The 16,779-nt window shown below is 57.2% G+C and overlaps 1 protein-coding gene across 1 annotated transcript; it reads left to right on the top strand.

Annotated features, from left to right (window-relative positions):
- Window positions 1–1,386: 1,386 nt before the first annotated feature.
- Window positions 1,387–2,805, top strand: PTF1A (pancreas associated transcription factor 1a). The gene is made up of 2 exons (XM_061348420.1): window positions 1,387–2,149; window positions 2,271–2,805. The coding sequence occupies exons 1-2, from the start codon at window positions 1,525–1,527 to the stop codon at window positions 2,471–2,473; spliced, it is 828 nt and encodes a 275-aa protein (XP_061204404.1). The 5' UTR covers window positions 1,387–1,524; the 3' UTR covers window positions 2,474–2,805.
- The last annotated feature ends 13,974 nt before the right edge of the window (window positions 2,806–16,779 follow it).

Below are 16,779 nucleotides of genomic sequence, written 5' to 3'. Positions count from 1 at the left end.
TCTTCGACCGCGGGCAGCTGTGCCGGACTCTGCCAGCTCCGCGGAGGGTACCGGGCGGTGATGCCTGCAGCAGGCAACTGCGGCTGGTGTTTCCCGGACCGGCAGCCTCCTTCAATCATCCCCACCCTGGGTCCCTCGGTCCCGCTTCCTGGACGTGAACGGGGAGCCGTCCCGGAACGATGGCAGCAGTACCCCCGCAAAGCTTCCTAGCATCAAGAGGTTTCCTCCCTCCCTTCTCGTTTTTTCGTGTGGTCCGTCTGCAGGCAGGACTTCCCAAGCAGTGGTTCTTGCAAAGCTCTTTGTTCCCTCCCGTGACTCACGCGTTTCCCCGCCGTTATCACGGCGTTGTCAGCGGCTTTGAAGTCGAGTCATTTATTACTTTCCCGGAGCTGGCCCTGTCCTTCTCTGCTGATAGAGCGCGGAGCGTTTCCACTCGGGGTTTGATCTCGGTGTTACTGGTGCCACACTGAAAAGTCACTTTCGATAAACCCGGACAGCCTCTGCCGGACAAACTACTGCAGCGCTAATGACAGAGATAATCCTCCCCTAATCTGCCGGGTAATCCATTTCACCCCAGTGAGAATTTTTAGGGCTTTAATCAGTGAGAGTCAGTTGGCGAATTATTAACAGAACCTCCGCCAAACGTGCTTCTCCCGAGAGTGCAGTGGGAGTGGGAAAAGCTAAAACGCGGCAGGTCAACACCGCCGCACGCTCGGCTCCAGCTTTGCTCAATGTTACGGTAGATCTGTCCGCCTTCTAAACCCTGTGCCATCCATCCACCCGATGCTCTCTCCGACAGCGGCTCTGCTGACGGCAGGGGCTGGCGGGCCCGGGGGAAGGGGACGATCCGCGGTGGTGACCCCTTCGCGCTCCAGGAGAGGGTACTAATCCTCCCGATGCCAACTCGCGCTATTAGCCTGTGGCTTGTGGGAAGGCTGTTGGGCGGACAGGGGCTGCGAGCCTCGACGTGTGGGGAGCATCAGCCTGAGCTGCTCCGCGGGCTCCAGGCGCGTACCCGGGCGGCGGGGCCGGGCGAGGCCGGGCAGGACAGGGCTGGGGGCACCATCGGGGGTCACCATCAGGGCCCGCCTTCCACCACCCCCCCCCCAGTCTCCGCCGCGGCGCCGCCCCTCGGCCGGCGGGAGCGCTGCTGGTGTCGCCCCGACGGGGGGGCCCGTCCACCCCCCTCCCGTCCACCCCCCGTCCACCCCCCCCCTGCGGGCGCTGATTGGCTGTCGGCGGCGGTCAGCGGCACGCGCCCGGGGATGTCGTTATAAGACTCCTCGCGTGCCGGCCCGCCGCGCCAGCCGGCTCCGGCCTCCTCCCTGGAGAGCGGCGGCAGCGGCCCGGCCTCCCGGCCACCCAGGGGCGGGGAGGGCAGGCCACGGGCACGGGCAGGGGCGGGGGCCCCGCCGCCCCCGGGGCGGCTCGGCGAGCGGGCCGGCGGGAGCGGCTGCAGGCGCGTCCCGGTGGGGCTGGCTGCCCGCCCCGTCGCGGCCCATCCCCGCCGAGCCTGGGGGCAGCATGGAGACTGTGCTGCTGGAGCACTTCGCCGGAGGGCTGGACTCCTTCTCCTCGCCCCCGTATTTCGACGAGGAGGACTTCTTTCCCGAGCCGCCCTCGCGGGACGCGCTGGCAGCCGACGGTCTGCTGGAGCCGGACGTGGACTTCCTCAGCCGGCAGCTGCAGGAGTACTACCGCGACGGCGGCGACCTCGAGGGCGGCTACCGCTGCCCGCCGCAGGCCGCCACCTTCCCGCCGTCGCCCGCCTCGCCCGGCTTCGCCTACGAGTGCTGCGGGGCGGCGGGCGCGGCGCTGCTGTCCCCTGGGGGGCGGCTTCAGGCGCTGGGCTCAGCCAAGAGGCGGCGGAGGGTGCGCTCCGAGGCGGAGCTGCAGCAGCTCCGTCAGGCCGCCAACGTGCGGGAGCGGCGGCGGATGCAGTCCATCAACGACGCCTTCGAGGGGCTCCGCTCGCACATCCCCACCCTCCCCTACGAGAAGCGGCTCTCCAAGGTGGACACACTCCGCCTGGCCATCGGCTACATCAACTTCCTCAGCGAACTGGTGCAGTCCGACCTGCCGCTGCGCAGCGCCAGCAGTGAGAGCCCCAGCCAGCCCAAGAAAATCATCATCTGCCACCGCGGCACAAGTAAGTGGCGGCCTGGCACGGCCCCGTACGGCACGGCCCGGCCCGGCTCAGCCCGGCTTGGCTCTCCGCAGGAATGCCGTCCCCAGCAATAACCCCCTGCCTTTCTCCCTCTGTCCCCCAGGATCTCCCTCCCCTAGCGACCCCGACTACGGACTCCCTCCTCTGGCCGGTCACTCGCTGTCGTGGACTGATGAAAAGCAACTCAAGGAACAAAACATCATCCGGACAGCCAAAGTGTGGACCCCCGAGGACCCGCGGAAGGTGAACAGCAAACCCTCCCTCAACGATATCGAGAACGAGCCCCCCTTTGACTTCGTGGCTTGAGGCACCAAGCAGGTGGCCCCCGCCCGCCTTGTACATGCTGTGTGTAAAGACTTATATTGTAAATGTAATTTAAGATTCAGACTCTAAGGGCAATCAACTTTATTTATCTATTTATTACGGAGTAGTGATAATGATATAGAATCGTCTGTTTTGAATATATAATTTATATAATTTATCCTGATTTTTTTGATATGCAATAGGTTTATTCCACCAGCACCTTTTTTTTCTTTTTTTTTTTTTAAACAAAAAAATTGCCAGAACTTGTGAAAATAATTTATTGCCGCACGTGGACTGTTCCTGTGTTTGTTAATAATAAATCAGACTGTACCTTGTGGAGCAGTGTGTTTGCGGGAAGCGGCTGCCGGGAGTCCCGCCGCATCCCGGGGAAGCCCATCCGTTCTGATCCCCCGATAGATGGGGTGAGCCTGGGCTATGTGGGGCCTGGAGGCCGCCCCAGCCGGCCCCGCTCTGCCCCATCGCCGGCTCGGGCTGCTCTTATACAGCTGGGAGGGATGGGGACGGGCGGGGGAAACCTACCCCCTCTCTCCACCCCTTTTGACGTCCTCTCCTGAAGTGCTTCCAACTGATGTCTTTGTCTATCTCTAGGAGGTCCCCTCCTTTCAGTGCTTCTTCTGCTTGTAACTTCCAGCTGGAAGACCCGAGTCCCCAAACACCAACCTTGCGAGGGTGTGACACCCCTCTTCCCCCCGCCGCTGTTTTGTACCCCGGCCCGCCGCCGCGGGGATGGGCGCGCAACCGCAGCCGGACAAAGCTCTTCCCAAATGTGCCGGGGCGGAAGGTGTAAAGAGGGGGGCAGGCTTGGCCTCTGCGCGTGCGAGGCCGGGCTGTCCCCAGCAACTGGTGGCAGAGTTGCCCCTGTAGCCACAGCCCCGCGTACCCCGCTGCTGGGTGTGTGTGTATTTGCTGGGGGGGGGCTGCACCTGCCCGGCGGCAAGGGGAGGGGGCGGTGGGGACCAGGGCATGCAAGTGCTACCGGCGGGGCGGGGGGGCGGCCCGGGGCTGGGCTTTGGGGTCGGCCCGGTGCCGCAGGTGCTGATTTTCCCGTGGCACCCGCGGCTCAGCCCCGACGGCTCGGCCCCCGGGAGAGCCGCAGATGCCCGGCCCGGCCGCCGGCCGGAGCAGAGCTGTCCCCGCGGCGTGCCCGGGCGGGTGGGAACGGCCCGGGTGAGCCAAGACATAATTATTACCCATCATATACTGTACATCTCTCTCTCTCGGTTGGTTGTGGGTTTTTTTTTTTCAAAGCTGCCGCGAAGTGGGAGCAATATGTTGCATGCATGCTAATTGCATTAACCTAGTTAGACACATTTAGTTCCCTAGCGCGGATGGCATGGATCTATTCCAATAGCAATTAGAGGAGCTACTTACCCACAAAAACAGACCGAGGCTCGGCTGGGGAGGGGGCTGGGGGGGAGAGCTTTGCTTATGTCTTTGCCCATTTTCAGTGCGAACCCGGCTGAAGCCTCGCCCCGTCCTGCGGCGGGAGGGAGGCGGGCGGCACCGGTGTCGTTGAACTTAAACGGAGCTCTTTGAGCGAGAAAAAAAGCCGACCTATAATTCGATCTTGTCCTGTATTAGGACCTCATTAAACACAGAAAGTCGCTTTTGCACAAATGCTTCCATCAGGCATGTAATCTCATTACACTCATTAGAAAGTCAAATGTTAGGCGGAGTTAGGCTTAATTATAAGTTATGGAAGTGTTGTACCGTTTCCTTCTGTGTATAGCCCCGTCCGTCTCAATTGGCTCGGGTGATGCGGTCCCCCACAATTAAAACACTACAATCATTGTTATGTGGCACCTTTTCTTCGGCGTGCCACTTTTTTTGTGATTCAATGCTTCAACACATCCTTTAGTATGGTGCAGATGAAGCGGAAGAGCCGGCCTTCGCATGTAAAACACCAGGGTCTATCTTGTCACTCTCCCGTCTTGACTTGGCAAGTCCCTTTAAACGCAGTCTTCAAAGAGACTGACAGCTCCTTTTGACCGACTCATCATCCATTCACCCCAGCGCCGCGCTCCTCCGACGAGATCCCGCCGCACGGGGCAGGAGGAGGCGCCTGCGCGGGTCCTGGCCCGAGGGATGCGGCGGGACCGGCCAGTCCCGCAAGTCCGGCTCTGGGCTTCCGCGGTAGCTTTCAGGGGGGGGGAGCACGGCTGGGTCCCTTGAGGACCAGCGTGGCGCAGGCGTGACCGACAGCCACGCAGCCCCGGGGCCCGCCGCCTCTTCCCGCTGCTCCCCGCGGCCGTCACTGGGGCGATGGCAGGGATTGCTGCACCTTCCAGCGCTGTTCCCCCCGGCGCTCCTCGGGCAGCCGCTCCCCGCCAACCCCCGGGCCCCTGCACCGCTTCCGAAGCCTCGGCCTCCCGCCTGAAGCTACACACCGGCTCCCGCAGGGGCCGCCCCACTGCCCCGACGGCGCCCCGAGGGGACGGGGGAGGCCCGCTCTGGCCCAGCCCTCTGCCCCTCACCCCCCCGCCCCGTATCCGCGCGGGGGCTGCAAAGTGGAGCTGGAGAGGACAAAAGTGGGAGAGGGAATCCCCAGCCCCGCGTGGTGCAGGGGATGTTGGAGGCGCTCTCAGGCTGCCTGGTTCCTGCGGGCTGCCGGGAGGGTGATGCGGGCTCTGGTCGTGCGGGGTGATGCTGTGCTCCAGTGGCAAGCATCACCCGTGAGGCACCAGGTGAAAAGACATCTTTATTGTGCAGAACGGGCAAGCCCCCGTTAAAAAATAATAATAATAAAAGTAATATATATGTATATAAAGAAATATAGTAAGAAGGCCCTCACCGTACCCCCGGCCGAACCGGGAGGACCGCTTCGTCGGCCCACGGGCCCACACGGGCCCAGGAATGCGGGCGGGGCCCCTCGCAAAGCCGGGCGCAGGCGGGGGCTGCCCGGCGCTGTGAACCAGTCCCGCCGCCGTTCCCAGGGCCGCTCATCTGCCGGCGGCCGGGCGCGGGGAGAGAGGCTGCCCTGTCCCGGGCTCTCACCCCCTCCTTCATTCACGCACCCCTCACTGGCACCGAGTGCCAGCTGCGAGGTCGAACAAACACCAGTTGAGTGTCCCCCGGTAAAGCTCCCTCCCGCTTTCCACAGCATCCCGCAGCCGGTGGGAACGGCCCTAAATAACTCCGCAGCGAGCCGCGGTGCAGGGACCTGGAAGCCCGGGCGGGAGGCAGTTCCCACGGCGGGGCCGGGGTCTGGGCAACAGGTGCTCGGGTTTGGCGGTGGGCGCCGGGGGAGCCCGGGGCGGCCGAGCCTCCGCCGCCAGCAAGCAGCCTGCCCCGGCGCCTCCGGCTTTACATGGCGTGGAAGCCGCAAACAATCGCAATGATATCTTTATTGCTAGGTTCATGTCCTGGGCTATAACATATCAATCCCTGTCGTGGTTCTCTCGGATGCACCTGGTATTTCAAACTTGTTCTTTTTGTGCTTCTGGGTCCTGGACTGCAGCTGCCTAAAGCGAGCAAAGAGAGAGGCCCTTACAATGTGTCCAAGACGTGTTGGCATGGTTTGCTTGTCTTTAATGTACCATTAACTATTGTCTTTACACAATATGGGAACTGTAAAGCATGACATGTGTTATAATAAAACACATTTTCAACGATACACTTGGACGCGGCGCTGGGATGCAAGCAAACAAACAGGCCCAAATCTTGTTTTGTCTCCCTCGCTAAGCCTACTGGCAATTAAACTTAAGACCACTGCTTTCCCCTGATCAGCCAATTAAATTTTATGTCTCCTAATTTTTCACATAGAAAAAAAGTCTCGGGGCCGGCCCCTAAAGACATTGATTTTCTTGCTATCACCTGGCGCTCAGACCTTAGTTCCATTTATCAAGAAGGGAAACGTCAGGCGTTACATAAAGTGACTCTGTTACCATAAGGCTCTCACCATCCTGCCCCATTGTTTTCCCTTGTTAATAACTCATTACCAGGATTTAACAAATCAACCATTACATATGTTTTGTGTCTCCATATTTTGATCCGTACGATTAAGCAGATGTTACGATTGAAAATTGAAAAGTCCAAGGCTACTCTCGTCTGAAAGAAAGAGGGCAGCCTCAAACAACGAGCTAACAATGAGATTCAGAAGATCTTCAGAAAAACATTTACGACCAATAAACAGACTCCAACCTGCTCCATTTCAACCATTGTGCGCCTTGGGGGAATAATTAAGTTGAATAGGAAGAGGTCCGCAGGGTTTTCAATGCCAAGCCCACAGGTGCGGGGTGGCACGATGAATGATCCGCCTGATTTTTGCCAGGCTCAAGGGCCCTTCTCCTGCCCGGCCGAGCAGATACGAAATATTGTCATTTCTTTTAATTCACAGCGTTACTCTCAGGGCGAACAAAGGGGCAGCGGATGAATGGCTCCGGCTGCAGACCAGGCGCGCCCGGACGCCGCTGCCCTCGCCAGAGACCGCCCGGCGGGGACGAGCGCGCCTCCGCCGCCGCCGCAGCTCCCGGGGGCAGCCCCGACAGGCACTGATGGGCGTCCGACCCCCCCTCCCCGCAGCCTCTCACCCCCCGCTCGGGCGGCTCCGCTCCCGCCCGCGCCTCGGCCCCGCGCCGCTCCCGGGCTCCGCGACGCCGCGCGCCTCGCCGCGGGGACGGACCCAGCGCGGGCGCGCGTGCGCTCCGCCGCTCCCCGCCGCTCCCCGCGCCGCCGCAGCGGCCGGGAGGAGTCGGGCGGGGCAGCCCCGAGCCGGGGGAGGCTCCCGGCCGCCGATCCCACCGCCGACTCGCTGCCGTCGGGGCTCCGGCGAGCGGCAGTGGGCGACGGCGGCGGGGCTCTCCCGTCCCGGCGGCCCGCGTTACGCATGGAGGTCTCCAAGAGGGGACCCGACTACCGGGCGCCTCCGGGGACGGGGGCTGCGCCGCCCCTGCGCGGCGGCAGCGCAGGGGGAAGCCCCGGGGTGTGCCCCGCTAGGAGCCTCCGCGCCGCGTCGCCGGGCCCCGTCTGGCGACGGCCCCGCCGGGAAGAGCAGGGCTCCCTCCCGGAAGGCCCCTGGGGCGGAAGCGCAGTGTTGGAGGCAGCTTTCGGCTCTCCGGTCGCGGGCGCGGAGCCCTCCCGGACGGTGCAGAGCCGGCCCCCGAGGGCTCCCCCCTGGAAAAACCGCCCCCCCCCTCCTCTCCACGGCCCCCGCTCCCCCAGCCTCCGCCCGCAGCCAAGCCCTCTCGCGACCCTCGCTTTCTCTGTGCACCTGCTTTGCGCAACCTGTAACGCCGAGAAGCTTGGAGAGGGCAGGGAAGGCACGGCCCCACCGCTCCCTCCCTGCTCTGGGCTCCCCGCGGGGCAGCCCTGGGGCAGCGAGAGGCTCCGGCCGCCCTGCCCGGTCATGCCCTGCCCCACCCGGACGGTCCGCTGCTGCCCCGGTATCCCCCGACCCTCGCCTTCCCAGAATTCTTGCTTCGAGCGCCTCAGCCCGAGCCGCAGCCCCGCTGGGTGGAGGCTGCCCCCCTCCCGCAAGGAGAGTCAGGACGGACGGGTCGCACGGGCTGGCGAATGGTGCCGTCCCGCACTTCGACTGGGCCCCGAGGGCTCTGCCGCCGCGGGGCGCGGTGAGAGGTCCGGGCGAAGGGCAGGCCTGGACGGCAGAACTCCGCACCAGCTGGGCGGGTGTCTGTGTCTCCTTGTTGTGGGAAACGTCCCCACTGGGCGCCCCGACGGCTACCCTTACCCCGGCGTGCGCCGGGGACCCGGGCCTTTTCGGGGCGGCCGCTTAGCGCCCAGCACCTCGCGCTCTGGCCTCGGGAAAGTTATGTCCCTGGCAAGAACCTCTATCCTACCCCGCAGCGGACGGCTGCTCCGTGGATGGCGGGGGGCGACGCCCCCGGGGCAAGACGGCGCCGGTCCCCATCCGAGGGAGGCCACAGGGAGCTGATCCCTGCTGCAGAAGGGAGAAGTAACTTGGGGCGACATGCGGTTGGAAAGGAGAGCTCCGGAGGAGTCCCAGCGTGGCTCGGACAACCCCGCCGGTGCCCGCCCGCCGGTGGCTTCGGGCTGGCAGAGTTTTGGGAAGAGGGGTAAAGCACGGAACCCTCGGGACGTCTCAGCACCAGTCGTGCCTGTCGGCTTGCGGGGAGGAGGGCGCGCTCCGACGGTGCGGTCGTTGGGGCCGAGGATGCGCGGAGCGCTGCGGCCCCCCCTTGGCAGAGCGCAGTCCGCAGCCATGACCTTCTCGCGGGGGGGACCGGGACCCGCCTGTCGCGGAATTATCCTCACAGTCTCCTCGCTACCACTTTGGTTCCCTGCCACTGCCCGGAGGCACTGCTTCCGCTCCGCTGCCACCCCAGCCCGTCCCGTCCCGTTCTGTCCCGTCCCATCCCGACGGCTCTCCCTGTGCCCTGCCCCGGCAATGCGTCGAAATGCATCACTGTCACCGGGCGCGGGTGACAGATGAGGCGAAGGTGCGGAGCCCTCGCCAAGGTCAAGTTGAAGATGCCGGTGGTAGTGCGGCCGCCGCCAGTAGAAGCCGTACAGGGCCCGGCTGGGGCCCTCCCCGACGTTACATTTTTACCTCCCCCTTTCCCCATTTCCCCTTTGGGCTTTGCCCGTCGCTTCTGCCGGGGCTTGCGGGAGAGCGCGAAGTGCCGGAGCTCGGGCCCTGAGGAGCCGTACCGGGCCGCACCGGGGCGCGGAGCTCCGGCCGCGGACACACGCGCTGTCGCCGGCTTGAAAGCAACTGCAAAAAACGCTCCGGGGTGGGTTGTACCCCGCGTCGAGCAAAAGTTCTGCAAACGGAGCCTGGTGAAAGAAACGCCTCGCCCTTCTCCCGGTCGCCCTCGCTGTGTGATGATTGATATTTTTCATTCAGCCAACTTTTATTTACCTTGCAAAAATGTTGGGGACAAATGTGATAAATTACAGATATGCAAATTTCTTTGAATGGCGTTGTAAGTGTGTCTCGCTGGAGCTGAATAAGTCCTTGCAAGTCGGTCTGCGCGCACTCAGGACCCCAGGGAGCTGATCAAAGCACCCTTTCTCTTTCATCCCCAGTATTCTCCTCCAAACTATTTCGATACAATATGTTTCCATGATGCACTTAATGTGCTAGGGACACAGGACTCATTACACCCTAGCTAGTTCTGCCGACCCCTTTGTTCCGAGGCACGGAGTTAAAAGAGGCGGAGGGGCGGCGGGGGGAGCGCCGCTGGCCGCCGGCTCTCTGAGATGCTAAAGCATGCGTCATTTTTCACCAGGTCTCGTCTTGATATCCTCAAAAGACAAACTATGGAACCGGCCCCAGCCCTTGCTGGCATTAATTACGCTGCTGTCCAGCCGATCTGTTTTTCCTATTATATGCATTTCTCAGCAGGGATTTTTTTTCCCCCTTTTTTTCCTTTTTTTTTTTTTTTTTTTTTGGCAAGGCTAATGCAGCTGCGAGCCCAAGTATGAATGCGGTTTATCGGCGTAGGGAAAGAAAAAAATAAGTGGCAAGGCTGAAAAAGATGTCAAAGTCAATGTCGAGGGTTTTCTTCTTTGCCCAGTGGCTTTGGGAAAGAGTTTGGGCTCGTCCCGTCACGTAAATTGGCTTTGCCTCTACTTATCAGCTATTTAGGGGAGAAAACCATCAGATTCCGTGTTTACTGAGCGCCGAAGAGCCCAACAAATCTCTTCGTGCCGGGGAGACGCTTCCAAGCTCTTGGGACAGCGGCTGGGCCCGGCGGCGCTGGGTTCACTCGGGACGGCGGGGCCGGGGCTCAGCGCAGGACGAGCCCCGGAGTTAGCCTTGTTTGGGCGGATGGCGCGTTTGTTTACGGGGTTGATTGGTTGACGGAAATGGCTGGCAGCCAGTTCTGGGAAAGATTCCAGACCTGACTCCGATTAACCCTCTCTGGTGAAACTCTGCTGGAAACCAACTCACCAGCAATTGCCATTAATCTACTTACTAATTAAGCCAATTCATTTCTAAAGGAGAAAAATTCCTTTCTTTGGCCAAACTGATGGGAGGAAATTTGAAAGAAGCGCCAAACTGTGTAACTGTAATTCAGCCAAGGACTGCTAAAACAAGGTGTTGATATATAGCTGGAGATTTAAAACAAGTTTCTAGGGCAACAATCCTTTGGAGACGGTGGTATATAGTGCATAGTAGATGAAGCTCGAATAATGGTGGACTGCAGTGTGCAATTGTACGGACATTGGTTGGAACCGGGCTGCTTTTCCCAATTAAGCCGCTCAAGGCTTTTACTCCTAATAATTTATCTGCCCCGTTTAAACGTTTCAGCCTCTGGCGACAGCTACAAAGCGCATCTCCGCGGCACCCAGCGAGCGCGGGTCGAGGAATAGCGTCAGACTTTTGCCAGGCGGTTGGCGACGGCACCTCAGCTCCCCTCTCCCTGTGGTCCGGATCACCCCGGGAGAACACAGGGACACGCGTGGTCCTCCCAGCCCCCCATGCCTGAGGGACCGCTCCGGGATCTCCGCGGCAGGGCAGCTCCGGAGGTTCCCGGTGTGGCATAGGCATAGTTTATTGAGGTTTCATCTCTGGCGTTCAGCTCCTTAACACACAGTTCAGGCTGGGGAGGATAGTCCCAGGGAGACCCGTACCCTGGCCGAGGCTGCGGGGGGCCTGGCTCACAAGGCAGGGTGCTCTTGCAGACCCAGACCTCACCTCTTTGGCTGCTGGCATCGGGGTACCTGCTTGGTGAGGGGGGGAGGTGATGGGGGTCATCTTCGCCCTCTGTCCCAGCACCTGCAGCAAGAGGAGCAGCCCAGGGCGGTCCGCCCCGTTTGCCGGCCCCGCCGGCAGCGGTCCTGCTCTCCCTCGGGGCCTGAGCCCAGCCAAGGGTTTCCGCCATCCCGGGCAGATCCGAGACACCTTCATCCCTGGCTTTTGTTTCTCACACGTCTGCCCCGAGCGTTCACAGCCGCTCTTCCCTCCCCAGCGTTTTTCTCCGCCCCGCACCTCTCCCAGAGCTGCCCCACACCTTGTCCCGTCGGGCAGCCCGCAGGCACCTGGCGAAGGGGTCCCGGTGCGCAACCAAGGGCCGGGCTTGGCCAGTAACGGGCGCAGCCCCCAGGGGAAAAGGGGTGCGAGAGGGGACAAATACAAGGGCGGATAGTTTAACATAAGTATAACCGTTCTCCCTTGCTTCGCGATTTCTCCCCCCGCTTTTATTTTCGGGTTCGCGGCGGCGGCGGCGGACAATTGCACGAGTAACAAATTAAGCGTTCAGCGCATCCGTCTCCGGACAAGGCGGCGGTGGTCAAAGCGCACGGCGGGAGGTAGGAGGATGCTGAGACCCGAACATGAACAAACCACCCTCCCGGGAAGCCACAGCCTCGTGTCGTTTCGCTAAACCGGAGAGACCTCGTGAAATACCCGGTACCGTTGAGTGATGACAGAAACACGGCCTGGGGGGGAACGGGGAAACGTTTCCTCCAACAGCCGAGGGCAAACCTGCGCACCCGGCCTCAAGCACACACTCAACTTCTTCGCTTTACATCTGCTTAACTCTGAGATCATAAAAAATAGGATGCGCTATCCTAAAAAGACTAATGACATTTCACAGGTAATGCAATTTCGAAAGAAACACTTCCATGTTTTCTTTTCCAACAATGTGCATTTTTGTAAACTGCTATAAATTGCAATTCAAAAGCCCTGATCTCGCCATCCCCAATCATTTTTTATACTGATCAAATGAATGCAGATACTCCCATTTGGGAGGGGCGACATGACATTTCACTTGGCAGTTCTAAACAGGTCACGGACCTTTCACAGACCCTAAGGCAGTGGGAGGGAGCTCTTTACGAAACCGTGTAACCAAATCAAACCAATGGTTACCCCTTTTCAATACCATTGGAATGGTTTGCACAATGCTATTCACATAGCAGCAGAGAAACTGAAAGGATGGTCATCCAATGGAAATTTCTTTTCTTTTGTTTAAACTTGCAGAGCTTTTTTTTTTTTTTTTTAAGAAAAAAAAAATAAAATACTGGAAAACAATTCCTTTTTGTATGACAAAAAGAGAAACACTCCGACGCGGAGCCGTCCGTGTACACGGCGGCCCTCGGGTGTTTGTGCACATACAGGCACACATCTGTGTGTGGGGATGTACATTTATTGGGGATGTTGCTTTGTGTGAAACCGTCGGCACAAAGACACAACATGGCTGCCCTGGAGATGACCTATTGCTTTCAAGTTGCTTGAACACATCAGAATTTCTATTGTTGAGGTTGATTAATTGAAACTGATAAGTTACCATGAATAAAGATTGTTTTTCTGTTTAATGTGGTGGGCCTGATTTGGTAAATGCTTCATTCATGTAGCCTTGCAGTGCAGCATATGGGCAAGATTCATTCAGTATCGCAAACATATACAATTTAGTATGCTTGTATGGTCACAACCAAAGGGCCTTTCTATTTTAATGACAAACTTTGAATGAAAAATTCCATTTAAAGAGTCACTAACATTAAACGCGGGTTTGTAATTTATTCCCCTTGCCGGCTGCCGGGGAGCGCAGCTCCTCGAGGAAGCAGGGGCTCGGCGGGCAGAGGAGGCAGCAACCGACCGGGTCTCCGGGGTTCCCGGACAGTCCACTCGTGATGAGGGCGCTTCCCCTGCCACACGCCGCAGAGTCGATTCTCTCGGGAGCACCGGCCCCAACGCCGCCTCCCCGGACCTTTGCCTGAGGTGTCGGACACGCGTGTCCGCCTTGGGGTCTCACCCGAGGGCCGCGGTGCCTGGGCAGGCAGAGCACGCGTGGGGAGCAGGGCGGGGGGTGTTGTGTGTGGGTGACGAGGGTCCCCACAGCCCCACGGGGGGCACCCAGTGCTTCTCGCCGGCTCCCCGGGGGGAAGGGGTGGTGGGGGGGGGCGGGTGTCCTCTCCAATCTCCAAACTCAAGAGTTCAGCACCACTGCGGCCAAGGGGACTTCTGCCTCGATGTTTTAATCCCTAACCCCTCTCCTCCCCGTGTCTTTGCTGGGCAGTCTCTGGTTTGAAAGTTTTCAATGCACACGACTCTCAACCTTGACCTCGCTCCTCCTTGAAAAGCCCGTGTGGCGTTTTCTGCGTCCTCTCTAGTAAAACGGTTCAAAGCAACAACAAAGCCTCACCCAACAGGGGGAAAAAAAAGCTCAAAACTTGAAATGAAGATGTGATGGAGACCTGTCAGCAGCTGCCGTGTGGGGCAAATCACTGCGCTCCAGTCCGCGTGTAGGGGGTGATCCTGTTCCTGACTGCTTGAGGGGGGTTGTGAAACAATGTTTCATAAACCCAGCACATTTGACAGGCAAAGCAAAGAGCATGCAGCATCACAAATAAGTACTTACGTATGGGGTTGAAGTTTATGAAAAATCCCTTCAAAGAGCCCTTTCAAGCATTTTTTTTTTTAAACAATATGACCTCTTAACCTCTTCTTTCTCGATTGACAGAGTAATTTGAAACAGAAACAATGTAATCTACCCAAATAAGTTGTGTTACTTCTGTAAATCAGATATTTGTGTTTGAGCTTTCTCTTACTGACAAGCTGTAAAGGCTCACTGTTATTCCAAGGGTTTATCTCAGAGATCCTTGTCTTTTCTGCTCATTAAGAGTATGTCTGCAGATTACAAAGTCAATAGATGCAAACACCGGACTGTGAGAAAACTCTCCCTGAGTACATAAGAACCAGCAGCGGTGGATGCTGTACAATGGCAAGCATAGATGTTTGTAGGTGTTCGGTTTTATCAGCTTGAAACAAGCAAGAGAGTAAATACTGTGGCAAAGCTTCATCCCCCGGTGTCGCACACTTCCTTCTGCCATTCCCAAAGGGGATCGCGCTTCCTTAATGGCAGTTCTAAGTTTTAGTGAAATCTGTTTTACGAATGTTTCGAGTTTTCTACGCGTAACTAATGGGTAATTATCCGGCTGGCCCTGAGGGGATGACGTTACAGCTACTTTTTATGGGTTGTCCTGGAAAGGGATGACTGATCCCAAGTGGAGTTCTGGCACTTCATTAAGCGCCTGAAGGATCCTGGGCCCTGGGCAGGTTCCCCCAGCTTTGAGAAATGCCTCAAGGAGCAGGTTTTCACTATTTCCTGCCCTAATGTGTCCAAGTTATTATATGCCTATATTTTTAAGTGATTCAGTTTATACATTCCCCGTATTCCTCTGTGCTCGCACGTTAAACTGAGACTGAAATGAAGAAAAACACCAGAAAAACCCCCCACTCAGCTTCAGCCCAATCCACCTGAAAAGGCATTTTGGTGTGAGCGAGCTGAAGCGGTAGGGGGTTACCCGGAGGGGCGGCGGTGAGAACGGCTCCTCGCTCCCACCGGAGGAGCGAGGCCAGAGAGAAGCAAGGTGTGGGCTTGGAAAGAGCATTCAGAGGGTCCCATTACATGCCCGCAGTACGGCTATCTATCGGGAGAGCTGGAAAGGGAAGGGTCGCCAAAGCCGGGAGCTACTGTCCCGCTGCCAGCTAGTCGGACAGCCTCCTCAGGAGCTCAGACTGTGCCCGGGCACGTCGAGGGTCAGAGCTCGTTCCCTTGCCCTGGCTCTGCGTCACCGGGATGGTGCCTGTCGGGTCGCTCTGGATGGGGCCGGGGGAATCGGGACGCCGAACGTGTCCAGGGCGCTGAGCAGCGGCGCGGAGGGCAGCGGCCTGAAGCGGGTACCTGCCGAGTCCGCAGGTGTCTCTTCCCCGCTGAAAGCTGGAGCCCACCAACGATTGCCTTCAGGGCTGTAGCCCCTGTGACTCCTGCAGCCCCTGCCTTTAATGACTCGTGTATGTGAGTTGTACATTCACAATAACTCGCCAGTCCTTTACCGTTCAGTGCCCACGTTAGAAGAGCAGTGGGGTTTCAGACGTAGGTGGAATACCCCGCGGTTCCAGCAAGAGGGTAGACCTGGCATCTCCCTGACACGGCGCTTCACTTCTGAAGAGGGGAAGGTAACTGCACAGGGACAGTGTACAACTGCCTGGTACTTTACAGCTGGCACCTCACTTTATTATACTGACTGAATTCTCCCTGACTATGCTATGTATTACTGTTATGCACTATCCATTCAGGTACACAGTGATTTTCCTCTTCGTGCACAATACCAAGCGATCACTTCCCGGAAACCGGAACCAACTCCTCTGCAGCAGAGCCTTAAACACAGAGATGTGTGACCAGCAGGGCTGGACTTACTGCTTATACTCGAAACTACTTTATAAAGGTAGCAAAGACATAAAAAAGTTCTATTTGATAAAGAAAAGGCTGTAGGTAAGGTGCGGGCAGATGCATGAGCTGGAACCTGTCTAGGACAAAGAAGTTCAATAGGTCTGCTAAGCACTTATAAAATATTTTGTTTCATGTGACATTAAACTAGAACATGATTTTCTCATTTGCCTTTAAAAAGGCTTAACATTAGACGTCATAAATTTAAAATAAACATATATTTGTGCGGAAATCAGAATCTGTATTGAAACTAATAAAATGAAAAAATATTTTTACTATTAATTCTATTGTATTATTAAGCTTCTGTGCAGAGGCAGACAGCCGGAGGAAGTGATGCAACACTTGAATCCCAAATTCAGGAACTTGAAGAATAGAAAAAGAAACAGTTCACTTCCTAAAATTTCCTTGATTTATATCATCATACATTCCTACGCCCCTGGTTTTTCATGTCTTTGCTTAAATAATTGTTTATCTCATTAAATGCCAGCAAAATTATTAACAGAAGAAACTATGCATTAAAATATTGTGTCATCTTCTTGTTTTATGAACAATTTCCCAAGCTGAAAAAGTTCCAAACCATGAACTCACCTGAGATTTAGTGCAATTTATTCTGCTCCAGTATATGCAGTTCACTGGACTTGTCCATGGGACCGTGGATGTAACCAAGAGATGATTTCAGGGGTGCTTTAATGTGGAGCACTTGCACGGTTCTCACTCCCATACAGTTTGCCAGTGTCCTCGAAATGATGCATTGAACCATTTTATGAAAGTAATTCACATTCATTTCACTAAGTGAAAATTTATGAACTGATGTCAATAATCTTTCCATAAGTTCATAGCTTGCAATAAAATAATTCAAGGATATTTTAAATAGGAATCACTTACCTGAAGCATTTCTTTCTGTTTGCACCAGTTATAGGTCATCAGTGTCTTGAAAAAAAAATTCTAGCTTGCTATTCTTCACATAAACCTGATAATTTTAAGATCAATTACATTTGTACCATATAGACAATTCCTTCTTGCACTGTGGTAGCAGTATTCCAACCATGTTTCCTCAGAAGTATTTTCAGTTTAGAATTTACCAGAGTTTTTCACCCTGAACATCTGAGCAGATGATTTGAAGCAAATCAAGCA

The sequence above is a fragment of the Neopsephotus bourkii genome, unplaced genomic scaffold (assembly GCF_033783945.1).
Source record: "Neopsephotus bourkii isolate Nb327-2 ecotype Australia unplaced genomic scaffold, CSIRO-AGI_Nbou_v1 NB_53, whole genome shotgun sequence".
NCBI classification, from domain to species: domain Eukaryota; kingdom Metazoa; phylum Chordata; class Aves; order Psittaciformes; family Psittacidae; genus Neopsephotus; species Neopsephotus bourkii.
The sequence above is the reverse complement of the archived record's forward strand: the minus strand, read 5'-3'. Positions and strand labels throughout refer to the sequence as shown.